A 17,163-nucleotide genomic window follows, 5' to 3' on the forward strand; every position below is an offset into this window, starting at 1 on the left:
AAGTGTGTATTAGATGATGTGGAGTAGTTTGAGTTATTGTCAGAAGAATGAGAGTTATGTTTAAGTTTATGAATGGGAATAAACTTTTGATAGTTGTTATTTAAAAATATTAAAATTAAACAAAATCGATACTAAGTTGTTTAAAAATATATTAAATTATTATATTAATTTAGTTTTTGAATTGAATTTTTTTAATAGAATTGTTGAACTAAATTAGATTATAACCTATGAAATTATAAAATATACTTTAAAATATAATGTTAATGGATAATAATTCAGACAGTTCAAATAACTCAAGTAATTTAAAATAATATAATTAAATTATGTCCACTCAAATCAAATAATCATATATGTAATTATTATTATATAATTTAATCATCCCAATTTTTTAAAGAAAATTAGTTTAATTTTACCAGTTTAATTAAGGTATTTTATCAACCATATTCCTAATTGTAAACCCTTCCAACGAGTATCGAGAATAAAATAAGTTGAGATTTTGAAATTTGTTGAAAACATATATCAATGTGTCTAAGGAAAAGAAAAAGAGTAAAGAGAGTTTAACCTCTTTTTTTTCTATTTTTCATTCTTCTCAAGCACAAAATCAAGCTTTCCTTCCAGGATAATATTCAATATGCAAAATTTATAAGAGAGTTTAGAACAACTAAAAGTAAGAGTGTTAATTGAAGGGTTTGTAGTTTATTAGAAGGAATTGTGTGAAAAAGTTTTTAATACTTGATTTAATCATTCGTGAGTTTTTTTTTTTTTTGTAAAAATCTCCAATAGGTTTTTTATTTATTTTTTGTTTTAATTGGACTTTTTTTTTAAGAATCTCAAATAGGTTTTCTACTTATATTTTGTTTTAATTGGATCCTATTTTTTGCGAAATTGATATAAATAGAACCCTACCATTAAATTGGATCAACGTTGTTAGATTGACGTGTATGTGGCATGCTGGTGATGTTTTTTTAATGACGTGGCATAGGTTATAAAGAATTAATCCTGTCATACTTGAAGGAAACATTGGTCCTAGTTTATTGTAAAGAGGAAGCAGATTTTGAGAGAATATGTGATAGTATGACAAGTGTAGAGTATTTGAGTTTGCTAAATACATATGTCTTCTAAAAGTAGAGTCAAATGTTCAAGTTATGAGAGTTTTGTGAACTGAGATGGTTGGGTTATGATTTTTGCTTGATTCTAGTGTGGGCATGTGTCGTATTAAACACTTGATTCTTGCTATATATGATCGACTAATTATGATGATGATAACTTCCTTAAATATGACATAATTTATAAATTATATGGTCTATTATAATTATACTAGCTTACCTTATTTGATTTGACTTTGTGTTTGGTTGATCTGATATGATCATATGTTATATGTGAATAAAAGATAATGAAAAAAGAAATTTTGATCAAGTGAGACTACTTAGCCAAGTTGTATAAATTACATTTATGTATATATATTTTGTATGGTGTACCTTCTCCAAATTTGTTGGCTTTTATTTTCAAAATTTTGCCCAAATAAAAAGCCGTAAATACATAATATATAGCTTATACTTTAATCATTCTTAATATTAATTATGTAATACTTTAATTAGTAGTGTGATCATGCCATGGTTATCAAACTCGCGAGTTAACTCATTAACTCGGACGAGTTTGCGTTCCTAGTCATGGTTGTCGAGTTAACTCGGTAATAAACTTGGTTTTCGAATAAACTCGGCGAACTCGTAAGTGAACTCAGTGGAATCGTATAAAATCGCGATGTTGTAGCGATTTGGCGAGTTTAAAACAGGTAACAACGAAAAAAGAAATATTTATTTTGAGTTTAGTATTTAATGACCTGATTAGGGTTCCTCTTCTTCGTTGTGCTTCACTCCATCACTGGCTGCGTTCGTGGTCGCCGTTCATGGTCATTATTCGTGGTCACTATTCGTGGTCACTGTTCGTGGTTGTCGTTTGTAGTGTTCTTGTTCGTGGTCACGTGGTCATGCTCCAGTGGCCTGGTTTGCTCTCACTGTCACAATCGTTGTCGTGTCGTCGTCTCGTGGTTGCGTCGCACAGACCTAGTTCGCGTATTTTCTATGGTCATATCCAAGTCAACTCTCTTACATTACGCACAGACTCTCACCATGTTTTTATTAAAAAGGTATTTTCTATGGTAATAGTGGGTCTCACCATGTTTTCTATTAAAAAAATTATTTCTATTAAAAGAATAAATTTTAATGGTTTTATCACATAAATGAAATCATTATTTTTTATTGTGTTGTGCGTTTCTCGGAGTCCACTGTCATGGTGGGTCTCACCATGTTTTTTATTAAAAAATTATTTTTATTAAAAAATAAATTCTAATGGTTTTATTAAATAAATGAAATCATTCTTTTTCACTATGTTGTGCATTTCTTGGAGTCCAATGTCATGTTTTGTTTTTAAATTTATAACATCGTGTATATCTAAGTTCACTTCTGCCATATCTTTTTTAGTGAAAAAATTTAGAGCATCATGTTTAGAAAGATATCAAATTCAATAGAAACTAATCCAAGGGCATCTTCATTCGTTAAAAGTATAAGTAAAAATGCTCCGAGAAACCGATCTTATATTGGATGGAAACATGGGTTTGATATTAATGGTAATTGAAGGAAAGTTAAATGTAACTATTGCTCAAAGATTGTGAGTCGATGTATATTTAGATTTAAGTATCATCTTGCTGGAACCAGAGAGGATTCTGAACCTTATGCTTCTGTTTCGGATGAAATAAGAAATTTGATGATAAAAATAGTTGTTGAGGCCAAGAATGCTTCATCAAAGAAAAGAAACTTAAATAACATTGATGAAGATGACGAAGAAAGTGAAAGTATTGAAAGAGGACACAAGATATTCAATTTTAAAGAAAAACAAAAAGTTGCTACTACTACCAAGGGGGGAGTTCAAGCAACTATACATCAAATGATGAAAAAAGGATACAAAGAAGAAGTTGATGCTCAAGTGATTGAACTCTTTTACACCAGTGTCATTCCTTTTAGTGTAATTAGAAATCCAGCATTTGCAAAGTTGTGTGAAATGATTGGTAAGTATGGAGTTGGATACAAACCACAATCTTATCATGATATTAGAGAGAAGCTCTTAAAACAAGCTGTGAACAAAATAGATGTAATCCTTGAGGATTATAAGGAGGAATGGAAGACAATTGGATGTACAATTATGTCTAATTGTTGGACGGATAGAAAAAGACGTTCAATTTGCAACTTCTTCGTGAATAGTCATAAAGGGACTGTTTTTCTTTACTCACTTGACACTTCAGACATTTCAAAAACAGTTGATAAAGTTTTCAAAATGTCACTGATAATGCTGCAAATTTCAAGGTAGCTGAAAAGTTGTTGATGCAAAAGGGGGAAAATTGTATTGGACTCCATGCACATCACATTGCATTGATTTGATATTTGAAGATTTTGAAAAAAAATTAAAGGTCCATGAATTGGCCATTAAGAAGGGAAGAAAGATTACCACTTACATTTATGGAAGATCAATGTTGATTTCCTTGTTAAATTTTTTTACTAAACGTAAAGACTTGATAAGACCGGGTGTGACTAGATTTTCCACGACTTATTTAACTTTTGTTTGTCTTCATGAATTAAAGACATCATTGTTGACCATGTTTAGCTCTGAGGAGTGGAAGACAAGCAAGTTTGGAACTTTACAAGAGGGGAGAAGAGTAGAACATGTGGTACTAGATAGCCGATTTTGGAAGAATGTCTCCACATGCCTGAAAGATGTTGCCCTTCTTATGGTGATCTTAAGATTAGATGAAAAACCCACAATGGGTTTCATTTATGAAGAGATGGATTGTGCAAAAGAGAAGATTAGGTCCAACTTTAACAATATAAAAAAGAGGTAAATTTTCAAACTTTTACTCATTCAAAGTTTAATTACTTATGTGTGAAATTATTTCTGATATAGCATAATTGATGTAGTTATGAAAAGGTTTGGAGAATATCGATGCTCGATGGGATAATTAACTTCATAGACCTTTGCATGCAGCTGCCTATTTTCTAAACCCTCATTTCCACTATTAACCTAACTTTAAATGGGATGATAGTGGAGAGGTGAAACAAGGATTGTATATGTGCATGAGAAGATTGATACCAGATATAGCATAAAGAAGAAAAATTAATTTACAAATTGTTGATTTTCATTATGTTAGACGACTTTTTTGAATGGAAGATGCAAAGGAGTGCAGGAAAGAGTTAAATCCTGGAGAATGGTGGGACATGTTTGGTGATGGAACTCTGGAGTTGAAGAGATTTGTTATTCGAATTCTAAGCTTGACTTGTAGTTCTTCTCGATGTGAGCGTAATTGAAGCTCATTTGAAATGGTAATTTAAATTATTTTTAATTTATAATTTTCTTTATTATGTTTATATCTTCACTAAAAATATTATATTTCATTTTAGGTTCATACAAAGAGAAGGAATCGTTTGCATCAACAAAAGATGAATTATTTAGTTTATGTGATGTATAACTACAAGTTGAAAAGTAAACAAATTCGAAAAATTGTTGCTATTCCATTTGATGACATTGAATCAGATGATGAATGGATAACTGAAGAAGCAGATGATGTTTTTGAGATTGAGCAAGTTGAAGGTGAAAATGATAGTGAAAATGTTGACTTAGATGGAGCAACAGATCCTAGTCTAGATGTTCTTGATTTTGATAACATAACATTTGGGGACAATGAGGATGCAGAACATTCATCAGGGGAAGAGTTGGATGAAGATGATGACGGAGATGATGATGTCATTATTAGAGGATTAGACATAGAGACTTTAACATTTTAATTTATATTTTATAATATTTCTATTTCTATGAACTTATGTATTTGAATTTATATAATTTTGTTAAACTTATTTGAATTATGATGTTATTTATATATTTTTTCGTGCAAAGTAAACTTTTACAAGTTTACAAGTCGAGTTTATTAGACTCTCACAAGTTTACGTAAACTCTCAAATTTAACAACCTTGGATCATGCTAACTGGGGAGTGTTAGAATTTCTCATGAACCATAACTTATTCAAAATTTACATGGACAAAATGTGAAATTTTAGAAGCTTAAAATGTTTAGATAAAAATAATTATGTATGAAACTTCAATAAAATACAAATGAAAATTCCTTTAAAAAGTAAACAAAAAAAAACATATAATGAAAGAATCTAGTAGCAAATTTCTTCCGGATACTTCTCTAAAGGGAATAAATAAAAAATATATATTTTTTCTAGAGTAAATATTTTATACATAAGTTAAAAACAATAGACAAATAACACGACGAATACCACAAATTAGTTTACATATAAATTAATTTTAACTTATACCTTTTTCTATTATTTTACGGTTTTGGTTTCGTAATAAACTCCGAAAATGCCTATCATATACGTAAGTTCACTTGTCAATTCTGAGTCGAAGATTTGGAAGTCTCAAACTACGCGGCAAGTGCTTTGTATATGACATCTTACATTGCTACTTTCTCCTGTATGCACCATTTCCACCTTTCTGCATCATTGATCATGTGGCAGTTCTGAACCTTAGAATAATAGACCTTTCAGACTTTTATCAGAATGAACAAGTGAAATCGCAGCATCATAAATTAGTTTGAAATAAAAAAAGATAAATTAGGATACACTAAATGTATATATGTTTGGTAAATACATATAATAAGGAGATCATATGCAATGCTTCTCATACTCTTTCCTGAATGTTTGCAACATCTTTTTTAATATTCTTTTTATGACTCTGATATTAACTGAAATTTGTTACGACTCAAAACAACATCTGGTCTCCATTTTTTTTTATATCACAAGTATCACTCCTAAGTCCTGAGTCTCAACAAATTCTAGCCAAGAGTGAAGAGCGTGCTAAAACAAGTGTATTGAAGAATATGTTCCTGTTATTTCTCATATGCTACAATTTACAATTACTATGGTGAAAGCCAAATTACTAGTGGCATCTGAGTGGCTCCAGAGAACTGATGAGGCAGAGGCAGAGGCAGGCAGAGACATCAATAGTGTGCAGCCTAAGGGACATCTGGCACATCAAACTCGGATCCGTTTGACATCACTTTCAGGGACACTGATATCAAGCCTATCTCCACTGCTCGAACTAGCAGTTTGTCCGGAGACCTGTCAAATCATACATATTGGTGACATAATAAGCTTTTCTAATCTTCAAAAGCATAGCTTTCACTCTAATGATATACCCCTTTAAGTGTCAAACACTTTAAAAAAATTTGAAATCACACGTGAAAAATGCGCCTAGACGCTCTCTTAGGCCATCATGTAAGTTTTAGTAAAGTAGAATAAATTGGACCTTTTATTATGGGTCAAGTGTTTAGGATTTATTTTTCGACCAAGTAGCTTAGAATTTATTTTGGACCAAGTAATGTAGAGTTTTTGGACCACTTGGGTCAACAAAGGTCAAGGCCCAATATTGACCCAAAGTAGAAGTCCATTTGCTAGGTTGACCAAGAAATCAACGTTTTTAACCTAGTTTGGTGGACAAGAGTGTGGGACGTCCCACTTTTGTGAGTGTGGCCATGTATCATGCTTTCATTGGAGAGGATTTTCCACAGTTAGTGGCCACATGTCATTCTAGGAATGGAGAGGATTCTCTAGGTAGGGACCACGTGTCCTCCTCCTATTGGAGAGCATTTTTGCCTATCTACAAGTTAGGTCAAGGTAGTGTTTTTAAAGTTTGGCTTCTACATTTTGGAGAAGCCCTTAGCCTATAAATCGAGGTATCTCCACCCATGTATTCTCATTTTACGATTAGTAATGAAATGTTGCGTTTAATGATAGGTTGGGCCAAAGCTAGAAGAGAAGTTATGGTGATGGTGCAAAGGATAAATGGTGAGAAGTTTGGTGGGTTTTGGAAGAGAGGCTCATGGCCTTGGTGTTTTAATGGTGATAGGGTGGTGTTTGGATGGTGCTCTTAGAGAGGTTAGACCAACTTTTAGAGAAAGGTGGTTAGAAGAGACCACATGAGATGCTCTAGCCTTGATTTTAGAGACTAATAGAATTGCTCAATATTTTGGAAGGATTTCATCACTAGTCTCAAAAGTGAGAATACAAAGGTAGAGATACCTCTATTTATAGGCTAAGGGTGTCCCCAAAATGTAAAAGTAAAACCCTAAAAATACTACCTTGACCTAACTTGGAGATAGGCAAAATCCTCTCCAATAAGAGACAGACAATGTGGTCACTACCTATGGAGAATATTCTTCATTCCTAGAGTGACATGTGTCCACTAACTATGGGAAATTCTCTCCAATGAGAGCATGACACATGGCCACACTCACATAGGTGGGACGTCCCACACTCTTGTCCACCAAGCTAGGTTAAAAACTTTGACTACTTGGTCAACCTAGCAAATGGACTTCCACTTTGGGTTAACATTGGGTCTTGACCTTTATTGACCCAAGTGGTTCAAAGCTTGGCCCAAAATACAAGGTCCAAAATAGATCTTATACTACTTGGCCCAAAATAGATCTTAGATTACTTGGCCCAAAATACAAAACCCAATTTATTCTACTCTACTAAAAGCTCCATGATAGTCCAAGATGAACCAAGAGAAAGTCTAGGCCCATCTTCCATATATGACTTCAACTCTTCTTGAAAGTGTTTGGCCATAACTAGGGGATATATGCCATCACATTCAAAATCAATTTCTGCGTGCTTATAGACACAACCAATCAGAAAGTTTAAGATAATACTAAATTAAATCTTACATATTTCAACAGACTATTATTTCCATGGATCATGCATTTGATTATATGTACGTCTAGATACTATGGTAATGCAATAATTGCTCTTCATACCAAGTCAAAAGGACCAAGTTCACTCCAGCGTTTCTCGTAATCCTAACTGGTTGAAATGACCATTTTCTTTCTAGCTTTCCTAAATCGTGAGCAAGATGCATAGAAATACTACTTGTAACATATACAAGTCGCCTTTAGCCCCAGTTTAAACAAATAATGCATGCTGAAACGTGACACTTACAGTTTCATCCGGAACAACTGCATATCTCTCAGATAAGGAGGCACCGCTTTTCCCTATTTAAGGAGAAAACAACAGAGCTGTCACGATGCCAGATTGCATTAAGAATGATTAAAAATAAAATATGTGAATCCAAATTACACTACCAAATGGTATCATCATTAATGACTGAAAACAAAGGAACAATATTACTGATGAGTAATGAGCAGAACAAAGCACCTGACAAAAGATCTGTGTTAGAGGATTCTATTTGCTGCCCAGAAGATCCATCCACACTCAAAGCTTCAATAATCTTTGGAGAATTCCTAAAAAGACAAAATCATATCAAGACAAGTAATCAAATGCACAACTTAATCAAAACAATGTTTCCAATTAATAAAGTAGATAGCTATATAACTTATTATTCTTAGACGAACATGGTCATAATTGCCACCAAAACTAATGACTTTTTCCAGGGTGAATAAAAGATACACAAAGCCATATTGAAATGTCCATGATTGAAAATAAATAATTTGATATAAAATGAAGAGGGCACCAAGCGGGAACCAAGGTGGTGCATGTAGCAATATGAAGCTCTATTCTGATAGTTAACAAAGATACCCTATACAGCTACATTATACAAGCTAGTTTTTGAGTTCTCAACCGCGGTCAGAATTACACCATCCACTTCACAGGAGTCATTACACGCCCAATATGTCAATCGTAATAATTTCAGAACCAAGATTATTGATTAAATCTAACAGATCAAAAAGAGCAGCCATTATAAATATGATGATATCAGACCCTACTTCCAGTTGATCTATAGAATGACTTTAAAAGTTTCATTAAAATAATTAATTTGTTTCAGATCAAAGGTTTTGTTTGACGAAATTAGTTAGGAAATTAACAAGCCACTTGAGTCAGCTGGTAATAAGTTGGGTAATTTGCATACCAGAGGTTCAAACCTCAGTGCAGTCATAACCCCAAAAACAACTCAACACTGCCAACAAAAAATTGTTTCTCCTATCAAGCATACTTTTATGACCAAAGTAAGAATATTTGTTATGTGCCTTCAGCAAACATATGAAGAGAAAAAAATTCAGGGAAAGATGAAGGCATGCCTGAAAATCCTAACAAGTTTATTCAGGTTGTACATGCAATTACCGGTCAATGGTATCCCCATGCCCAAGTTGGCCATTAGTTCCTCTTCCCCAAGAATATACATTGTTCTTGTCAGTTACAGCAATTGTGTGCCTCCACCCACATGAGATCTGGACTATTTTCTGCCATGTAAAACCAAAAGTGTGGAGAAAAAAAAAATGATAAAGAATAGTCAGTGGATTGTTTAAAGAAAGACATTGACGGTAAGATGCAAACTTGAAACATTCCAAATGAAAGAAAAAAAGGGAAGAATACAGTTTCAAGTACCTGATCATGGGGGAACTTCACTTGTACAGGAGAGCAGCGATCAACATTGTCATCGACTCCAACCTGTCCAAACTACAATTGAAGGAAAATAGGTAACAATTTCCCAAACACGTCAGTAATAAAAGACTTGTTATTGAGCAGAAAGAGAATAGAGCCTTATACAATTTTTTTATAAAGTGGAATATTTAGTTCTCCGCACATAAATGTTCACTCTTTAAGCAGACACCTAATATATCCTCTGCTGTGTTCATAAATAACAAGTAAACTGGATCAGAAACTCAAGAAGGGAAAGAACCCAGAAACACGGACTCTGAAAAATTTGTATAGAAGTTTCAAAAGTTCACAAATAAACCACTGGCACTTCGAGGGTCCAGAAAGCCTCCCATAATCAACTAATTTTCTCATACCGCCAAGACCCCAAAACACACCTATATATCCCTATATATATGCAAGCTTCCCAACACAACAACAAAGTTAATTACTAACAGATTTTGCAGCTGTTTGAATTAAAACAATCAGCTGAATTTTTCCTTTTCCCCTTGTTTCTTCTTTCATAGAACTTTGTAATAGGATGACATGTCTTAACATTATAATACTGTCACATGAACATGGGAGGATAAAAGTTTACTGCAAACCTTATTCCAACCCCATCCATAGAGTAGTCCAGTAGATGTAAGTGCCATACTATGCCTCCAACCACCTGATACCTGAAGAAAGCCCAAGCCAAGTCAAGAGACAAACAAGAAAGCTATATTTCTAACAACAAATATGCTATTGCTCCCAGTGTGCAGGGTTTCCGGGTAGGACAAGATTTTGTTAGAACAATTTTTTCTTGTCCTTAGCAAACACACAACACATATGGTGGAACCCATAGATGAAAGGTATTTCCAATCCTTTCCCTACCAGAGAAAAATCAACATTAAAAAAATAGGACAGGGGGAAGATACAAGAGACTCAAATAGCATAGCAAAGCGATATGCCAATGCATCCAAATAATACAAGAAATTGCTATGAAAACACCAACTCAGCATAAAATTAAGGGATTAACCTGACAGATTAACTCGTCACTCAGGGCTTGAAGCTTGTGAGGCACAAGAGAATCCTCAAAATTTCCATGACCTAGCTGGCCATATTTGCTCCACCCATATGTGTATAAGCCACCAGAAGATGAAACAGATATTGTATGCCGCCAACCACAAGCAACCATGACCATCTTGTCACACTGTAATGTAAACGACAAAGAATTGGGCAAGGGGACTAAAATACGTAACTTCTCCATCCGTTAGTATGTATGCATATACACCAATTGTACATGAATCTTAACAATATTATCCAGACAAATCACACAGAAAATCATAAACCTCGAAATGCTGCTGCTTCTATTAAACAGCAAGAAAAATTTTCATAAATTGAAAAATATAAAATCATATACATTCCATTAACACATATTCCTTATATGATCAGCGTCTAATCAGGAAAGGTAAGATGATACCAGACTGAGGACATACATCAATAGAAGAAACTTTCTCAGGAATCCAGCGATCATTTCTATCTCCCAACCCCAAATTTCCATATCGGCCCCAACCCCATCCATACAGTTCTCCGTTTTCAGTAATAGCTACACTGTGTTCTGCGCCTGCAGCAACCATTTTGATAGGTATTTCCTACAATATAAACAATTACATGAGCCAATACTTAATGGGATAATTCTTTGATGCATTGTAACTATCAATGTTTCATAAATAAATAATATCTTAGAATTAATTTCACGACTAGAGTACTGCTTTTGTTTTGTTGTTGATCTAGCTGCTTTTCCCTTCCATTTGTTTAAAGGAGGTGATACTTCTGAAATGAAAAACTGTTGATGTTCTCCCAGAAGATCAGAATTAGAAAATTGGTAGACAAAATTATCTACCATTCAATTTCAAGATTTATTACCGAAAGGGAAAGAACAAGGCTACAGAAGTGGTAGAAATAAACATCAAAACTGCTACTGTTTAACCTATGAAGTTGAAGGGAGAGAATGGGGGCAACAAAGTTAACAAGAGCAATGAAAAAGATTATGGATTTGAATTAAATGATACAGTAGGAAATTGGTTAGTGGAGAGAATAGGGATGGTACTATGAAGGATACCTGACACATAATGAATTGAGGGTATGATTCTGCGTGATTGTGGGTGAGGGGAAATGTTAGAAAGAGGAGATGTTGGAGAGAAGAGTAAGGAACAATTGGGAGGAAGCTTTGGGCAATCTAAGGCCTGGAAGGGCTGATACATGTTTTCAGGGTAGAGTGTTATAGAAGAACAAGAAACAGAACTGGTAAATAGTGAGAAAAAGAAATAGTAGTGTTGTTGAGAACGTAGTTGAATAACAAGTGGAAAAAGGAGAGAATTTTCCTTCCAAGTCTTTACTCCTTCAACAAATGGATTCCAAAAGACTAGTCCTCTCTTCTTCCCTTTACCCCGTTCAAGCTACGCCCCTGTTCTTATTACTCCCAAGTTTGAACCACTTAACTTAACAAATTTAATTGTCTTATTCCATCTAACTAATCTAATTATTTTCTCTCGCTTCTTGGCTTTCTTTATTCTTCTGTCCTGAGTCCCATCAGATGTGCATACTTTTTAAAACGAATCAAAGAGAGGTTAGATGAGTAGTAATTAAACATACGGTAGAAGTAACCTATCATTGTGTATTCATTCTTGATAACTTGTTCATAGACTTTAATTTAACACAGATAACCTTGATGAATGTCTTTGAAATAGGTACCTGAAATGTCTGAATCTTTTGTGGTACAAGAGAATCTTCTGTGGTACCAAGTCCAAGTTGACCATTTTGATTCCTCCCCCAACTTCAATAAGAGGGAAAAAATACACAAGAGTTATTATAGATAAAGTGAAAATAAAACAACCAAATTTGTGATGAACCAGATGACAGCTGGCTAGCACATGAGGGTATAGCTTTAAAAAAAAAAAAAAAAAAAACTAGTCATCAGCCTCACAGAATAAAACAAGGATTTCTATAGGTATTTGTACCTTTTAAAAAGGAATGTAAATTAAACAGTGAGTGTAGCAGGTAGTAACAAGGTAAGAATTTGAGTACTAAAAACCAGATGCCCGTACCATCTTCAAGGTAGCAGGTCGACATTTGTCTGGAAGAGGTTATTTACAGTTTATTAAGACTTATCTTATGACATAAACACTTGTCTTAAGCATTTGGAAGAGCTTATGATATGCCCATAAATTGTTTTAGCTCCAACATAACGTGAGAATAGAGTTCAATACTATTCTTTTCAACTATAAAAACAACTTTATGTATGTTTATAAAGTTGTTTAACCAAAAAAGCCCCTAATCCATAAAGGGAGTGTTTGCATACGAAGTCCGTACAGTTTACTCCCGTAATTAAACTTCTATTTTAAATTCTTTCAGTGAACTGAGAAGACAAAAGAATGAAATTAAAAATATCAGACCTAGGAATCAGCAAGCATTACAAAACTGCACTCGACATACACAATCAGGAATAGTCATTAGTACATGCATAAAAAAACTGTCAGAACAGAGGGAATGCTAAAATTTTGTTCGAGAAATACAAACCTCTGAACCTCGCCTTCCATGGTAACTGCCAGACAGTGACTATCCCCACATGCAATTTGCTTTATCCTTAGACCTTGTAATGCTACAATAGGCTGAGGAATGAGCAAATCACTAGAATTACCATGACCCAACCTTCCAAAATCACCCCTAGAAAAACCAGACGTGATCTGCTTGAGTATTTAAGAATAACAAAGATAACCATATCCAAAACACTATTATGCATAAGAACAAAAGAAACATTAGAAATAGAAGGGTGGTTAACAGCAAGTAAACTTGAATCCATCTTCCATGGAAATTATAAAGAGACCGCCTAAACTTAGAAAAATTGTCTTTTAATGATCAACTAACCAAAAATAATAAAAAAGGTGGCATCCCCATGTACTGAGAAAGAACAAGTCACAAATGCAGAGATATAACAAAGAAAGACAACGGATACTAATTTAATCTTAAAATAAACCCATCTCTTTCAAAATATTAACTTTATGACAACCAATACAACTCACAACTATACGTAATATAAAAGTCTTGAAAGAAAAAACCGGGTAAACCGATATTTTTACTCTTATAGTAACTATTAAAGACCAATGCTAGGTCAAGTAACACCATTTGAGGCTGAAACTAATCCCACATCAAAGGATCCACAAATAAACAAGATTGATCCCATAATAAGAAACAACGGAGAAGCAAGAAAGAGTGCATTAATGAATATATTAAAGAGAAGAAGTGAAAAGGACGAATTGCAGACCATCCCCAACTATAGAGTTCATTCCGTGACTCGGAGTAGGCAAGAGTGTGATCAGCTCCACAGGCAATGGAATCTATTTCTCGAGCATCCAATGCACTGAGCTGCGTAGGCAGAGGCCTATCGTCGGTGTCACCATGGCCTAACTGTCCATCCTCTCCGCGACCCCACGAGCACACAAGACTCCCAGCTGCACAGGATCAAACCAAAGCCAATCCACACACAAAAAGAAAAAGTCAAATGAAAAAAAAAAAAACTGAAATAGGAATCCATTTCATCCCACTCAAGTGTTGACCCAATCATAAACTAATTTAGAGTGCAAGCATGAAAATGAATTGAAAAGTGTTGTTGTGGAAAGAAATAGAAAGGCGAGGGAGAAGGAGATTACAGAGAAGAGCGACGGAGTGGCTGGCGCCGGCGGAGATGAGGAGGACGCGAGAGGGAGGAGAAGTAGCGGCGGTGGATTGGGATTGCGTCATGAGAGTCGTGAATGAGTGACAGGTGTTGGTGTGTGGTTGAATGAGGGGAAAATGAGTGAGGAGAAGAAAAAGGAAAGAAAGAGTTTACAACATTGATGGGACCAGTGGAAGAGAGAGAGAGGGTGAAGAAGAGGAAAAGAAAAAAAAGAAGAAGGGTACAATCAGGTGAGAGAATGGAGAAACGAAGGCAAAGAATTGAATGTGTTGTGGGACCCACGTGGAAGTGTGCCTGTCAGCATGGCCAACCATTTTTTTTTTCACTTTCTTTCTTCCATTTTGGTTACCTCTTTTGTCTTCTGTGTGGTCACCACTCTCCTACCTCTCTATCCCCTTCTTTCCTTCATACCCTTTCACAAGCATGTTATGTTAGATATTATGTACTTCAACCTAAAGAATTAAAGTCTTCCTTTGAATAAGAAATTTTTTATTTATATAAAAAATTTATTTCAAAGTCTTTCAAGGTGATTTTTCTAACACTTCAATTTCTGGTCATAGGTTTTAAATATTAGTAAAATTCAAAATTTATTCGATAAAATGTACTTAAAAAATATTATCCAATTACATTATTTTGAACAATAAAATAATAAAAAAAATATTTTAATTATATTGTCTTAACTTATAAAATAAAATAGCTTTAAATGAATTTTAAGGTTATTCCTCATTAGTTAATCATATCTATGGAACATTTATAACATTATATGCTCACATATAACGCATTATATGATCATCGTCCATAATTTCATTCACAAACACAAACATGTATGGGAAAATTATCGATAAGACAATCATAAGAACAATATTCATATACATTGATTATATCCACCATAATCAATCACACAACAATATGCAAGCTTTCTGATTATATCAATCACAATCAAACACCTCATACACATAAGTAATTGCAACAGGATTCCTAATCCTCAAAACATAACAAATCAAACATATTTGAATACTCAATACTTTATCCTCGATCCTCGATTTTCACTAACATCACACACTTAAACTAACAGTCTATATTCTTAGTAGCACTTATTCCAACTATATCACCTGATACCATTACTACCAACATAGTATTTCCTTGATGCTTTATCATCACCATACTCATTAGCATGTGTACCTCCATCATGATTAACCCGTCATGATCACCAACATGAGCCTCCTCAGATATCATAACACCATTATGGAAAGAATCAATCACATTCATGTACCCTACCTTACTGACTGATTATAGTTGCTCCTATAGTCCAATCTGTAGCATCTCCTACAAATATGTTCGAGTAGTCCTGTAATCCAGCTAAGGATAAGAATGATTCAAGAACGAATGAAGGCAACTCGTAGTAGGCAGAAGTCTTATGTTGACCAAAGAAGAAGAATGTTTGAGTTTGAAGTTGGAGATCATGTGTTTATGCGAGTGACACCAACAATAGAAGTTGGGAGGGCTATCAAGTCAAAGAAGTTGTCACCAAAGTTTATAAGGCCATATCAAGTGCTTAAGAGGATTGGTCTAGTACCCTATAAGATAGCACTACCACCTCGGTTAGGAAACTTGCACAATGTTTTTCATGTGTCTCAGTTGAGGAAGTATGTGACAGATCCAAGTCACGTGTTAGAAGTGGATGAAATTCAAGCTAAATAAGACTTAACCATTGAAGCATGACTAGTACGGGTGTTAGATATACAAACTAAGACTTTGAGAGGGAAGGACATTCGTATAATTAAGGTGCAGTGAGTTGAAAGCTACTCAGGACATGACTTGGGAGTTAGAGGAAGTTATGAAGAAGGAGTATCCTCGTCTTTTTATAACTAGAGCAATTTTCGAGAATGAAAATTCTTTTGAGGAGGGGTGAATGTAAGACCCTTGGAAAATGTGGTAAATAAGGAATAATGTGATTATGAGACTTAGGCATTATTGTTTGGTAATTAGTGTTGGATGATTAGATGTTTTCTAGAATTATAACTATTATGTTTATTATTTAATGTTATTATTAATTAAGTGGAATATATGATTGGTATGTTGTTATTGGATTATTTGAGTGGTGTGTTGTTACTAATATGATGTGTTGGATTAAGGGTAAAAGGATGATTTAGAATTGAATAGATGTGGGTCAAATTTTAGAAAGAAAGAGAGTTAAAGTAAACTTTTGGGTTTAATTTGTATTTTGGACCCAAGGGCAAAAAGGTCATTTTACCCTCATTAATTAGTGTAGAAATTAAGTTATGGAGGTGTAGAAAGGAAGATAAATTTGAAATTGAAAAGATTTAGTGGTTGTTGATATTATTTTAATTAAAAAGATAAAGATAGAATAAGAAAAGATAAAAAGGAGAAAGAAGAAACTACGATTCATAATTGTAACCTATATCTAAAACGGAAAAGAGAGAGATAAAGAGACGGTTTTGGAGAGAGAAGAGGAAGAGCTGCTGAAAATCTTAGATATTGGTGGTGTTTTAGAGTACAAACAATGCCCTAGGATTGGCCAAGGTATGAGGAAGCTTACCTTTATTTGTTAATTATTGTATGTTATATGTGTTATTGGTTATTTTGATCCTTGTTGATATATGTTATATGATTATGATTATGGTTGTATGTTGCTCTTGTTGGACAAGGGTTTATGTATGCATGTGCATAGGGTTTATGTAATATTTGTGTTGGGCTTTCCTTATGAATGTGTGTATGGTTGTTGGGTTATCCTAACAGAGGGTTTGATACTAAGCGAGAATAAAGTTGAGACTTTGGGGTTTTCCATGCAAATGTATGTGTAAGGGTGTAGTAATAATCATATGAATTATAATTGTGTTGTTTGGATTATAATATGTATAATGATTGAATTTGGATGATTCAAGTGTTGTAGTGTATGTGTTTGAGTATGTTTACAAGGGTATGTGATGCTTGATTGCATGAATGA

The 17,163-nt window shown here is 34.0% G+C and overlaps 1 protein-coding gene across 1 annotated transcript; it reads right to left on the bottom strand.

Moving 5' to 3' along the window:
• Window positions 1-5,639: 5,639 nt before the first annotated feature.
• LOC108331936 (ultraviolet-B receptor UVR8) lies at window positions 5,640-14,586 on the bottom strand. The gene is made up of 12 exons (XM_017566964.2): window positions 14,170-14,586; window positions 13,785-13,971; window positions 13,040-13,186; window positions 12,215-12,296; window positions 10,957-11,112; window positions 10,497-10,670; window positions 10,084-10,155; window positions 9,449-9,520; window positions 9,185-9,303; window positions 8,261-8,346; window positions 8,045-8,097; window positions 5,640-6,169 (listed from the first exon to the last, which is right to left on the bottom strand). Exons 1-12 carry the CDS (start codon window positions 14,258-14,260, stop codon window positions 6,083-6,085), a joined length of 1,326 nt encoding a protein of 441 aa, XP_017422453.1. The 5' UTR covers window positions 14,261-14,586; the 3' UTR covers window positions 5,640-6,082.
• Window positions 14,587-17,163: the final 2,577 nt, after the last annotated feature.

The sequence above is a fragment of the Vigna angularis genome, chromosome 4, assembly GCF_016808095.1.
Source record: "Vigna angularis cultivar LongXiaoDou No.4 chromosome 4, ASM1680809v1, whole genome shotgun sequence".
NCBI lineage: Eukaryota > Viridiplantae > Streptophyta > Magnoliopsida > Fabales > Fabaceae > Vigna > Vigna angularis.

Bases quoted from the DNA above. Each gene is read 5' to 3' on its own strand.
- LOC108331936 (XM_017566964.2), bottom strand. From the start codon at position 14,260: ATGACGCAATCCCAATCCACCGCCGCTACTTCTCCTCCCTCTCGCGTC. The intron at 13,187-13,784 runs GTCTGCAATTCG...TGGTTTTTCTAG, and splicing joins GAACTCTATAGTTGGGGATG to GGGTGATTTTGGAAGGTTGG. The intron at 12,297-13,039 runs GTTTGTATTTCT...CTCTTATTGAAG, and splicing joins ATGGAAGGCGAGGTTCAGAG to TTGGGGGAGGAATCAAAATG.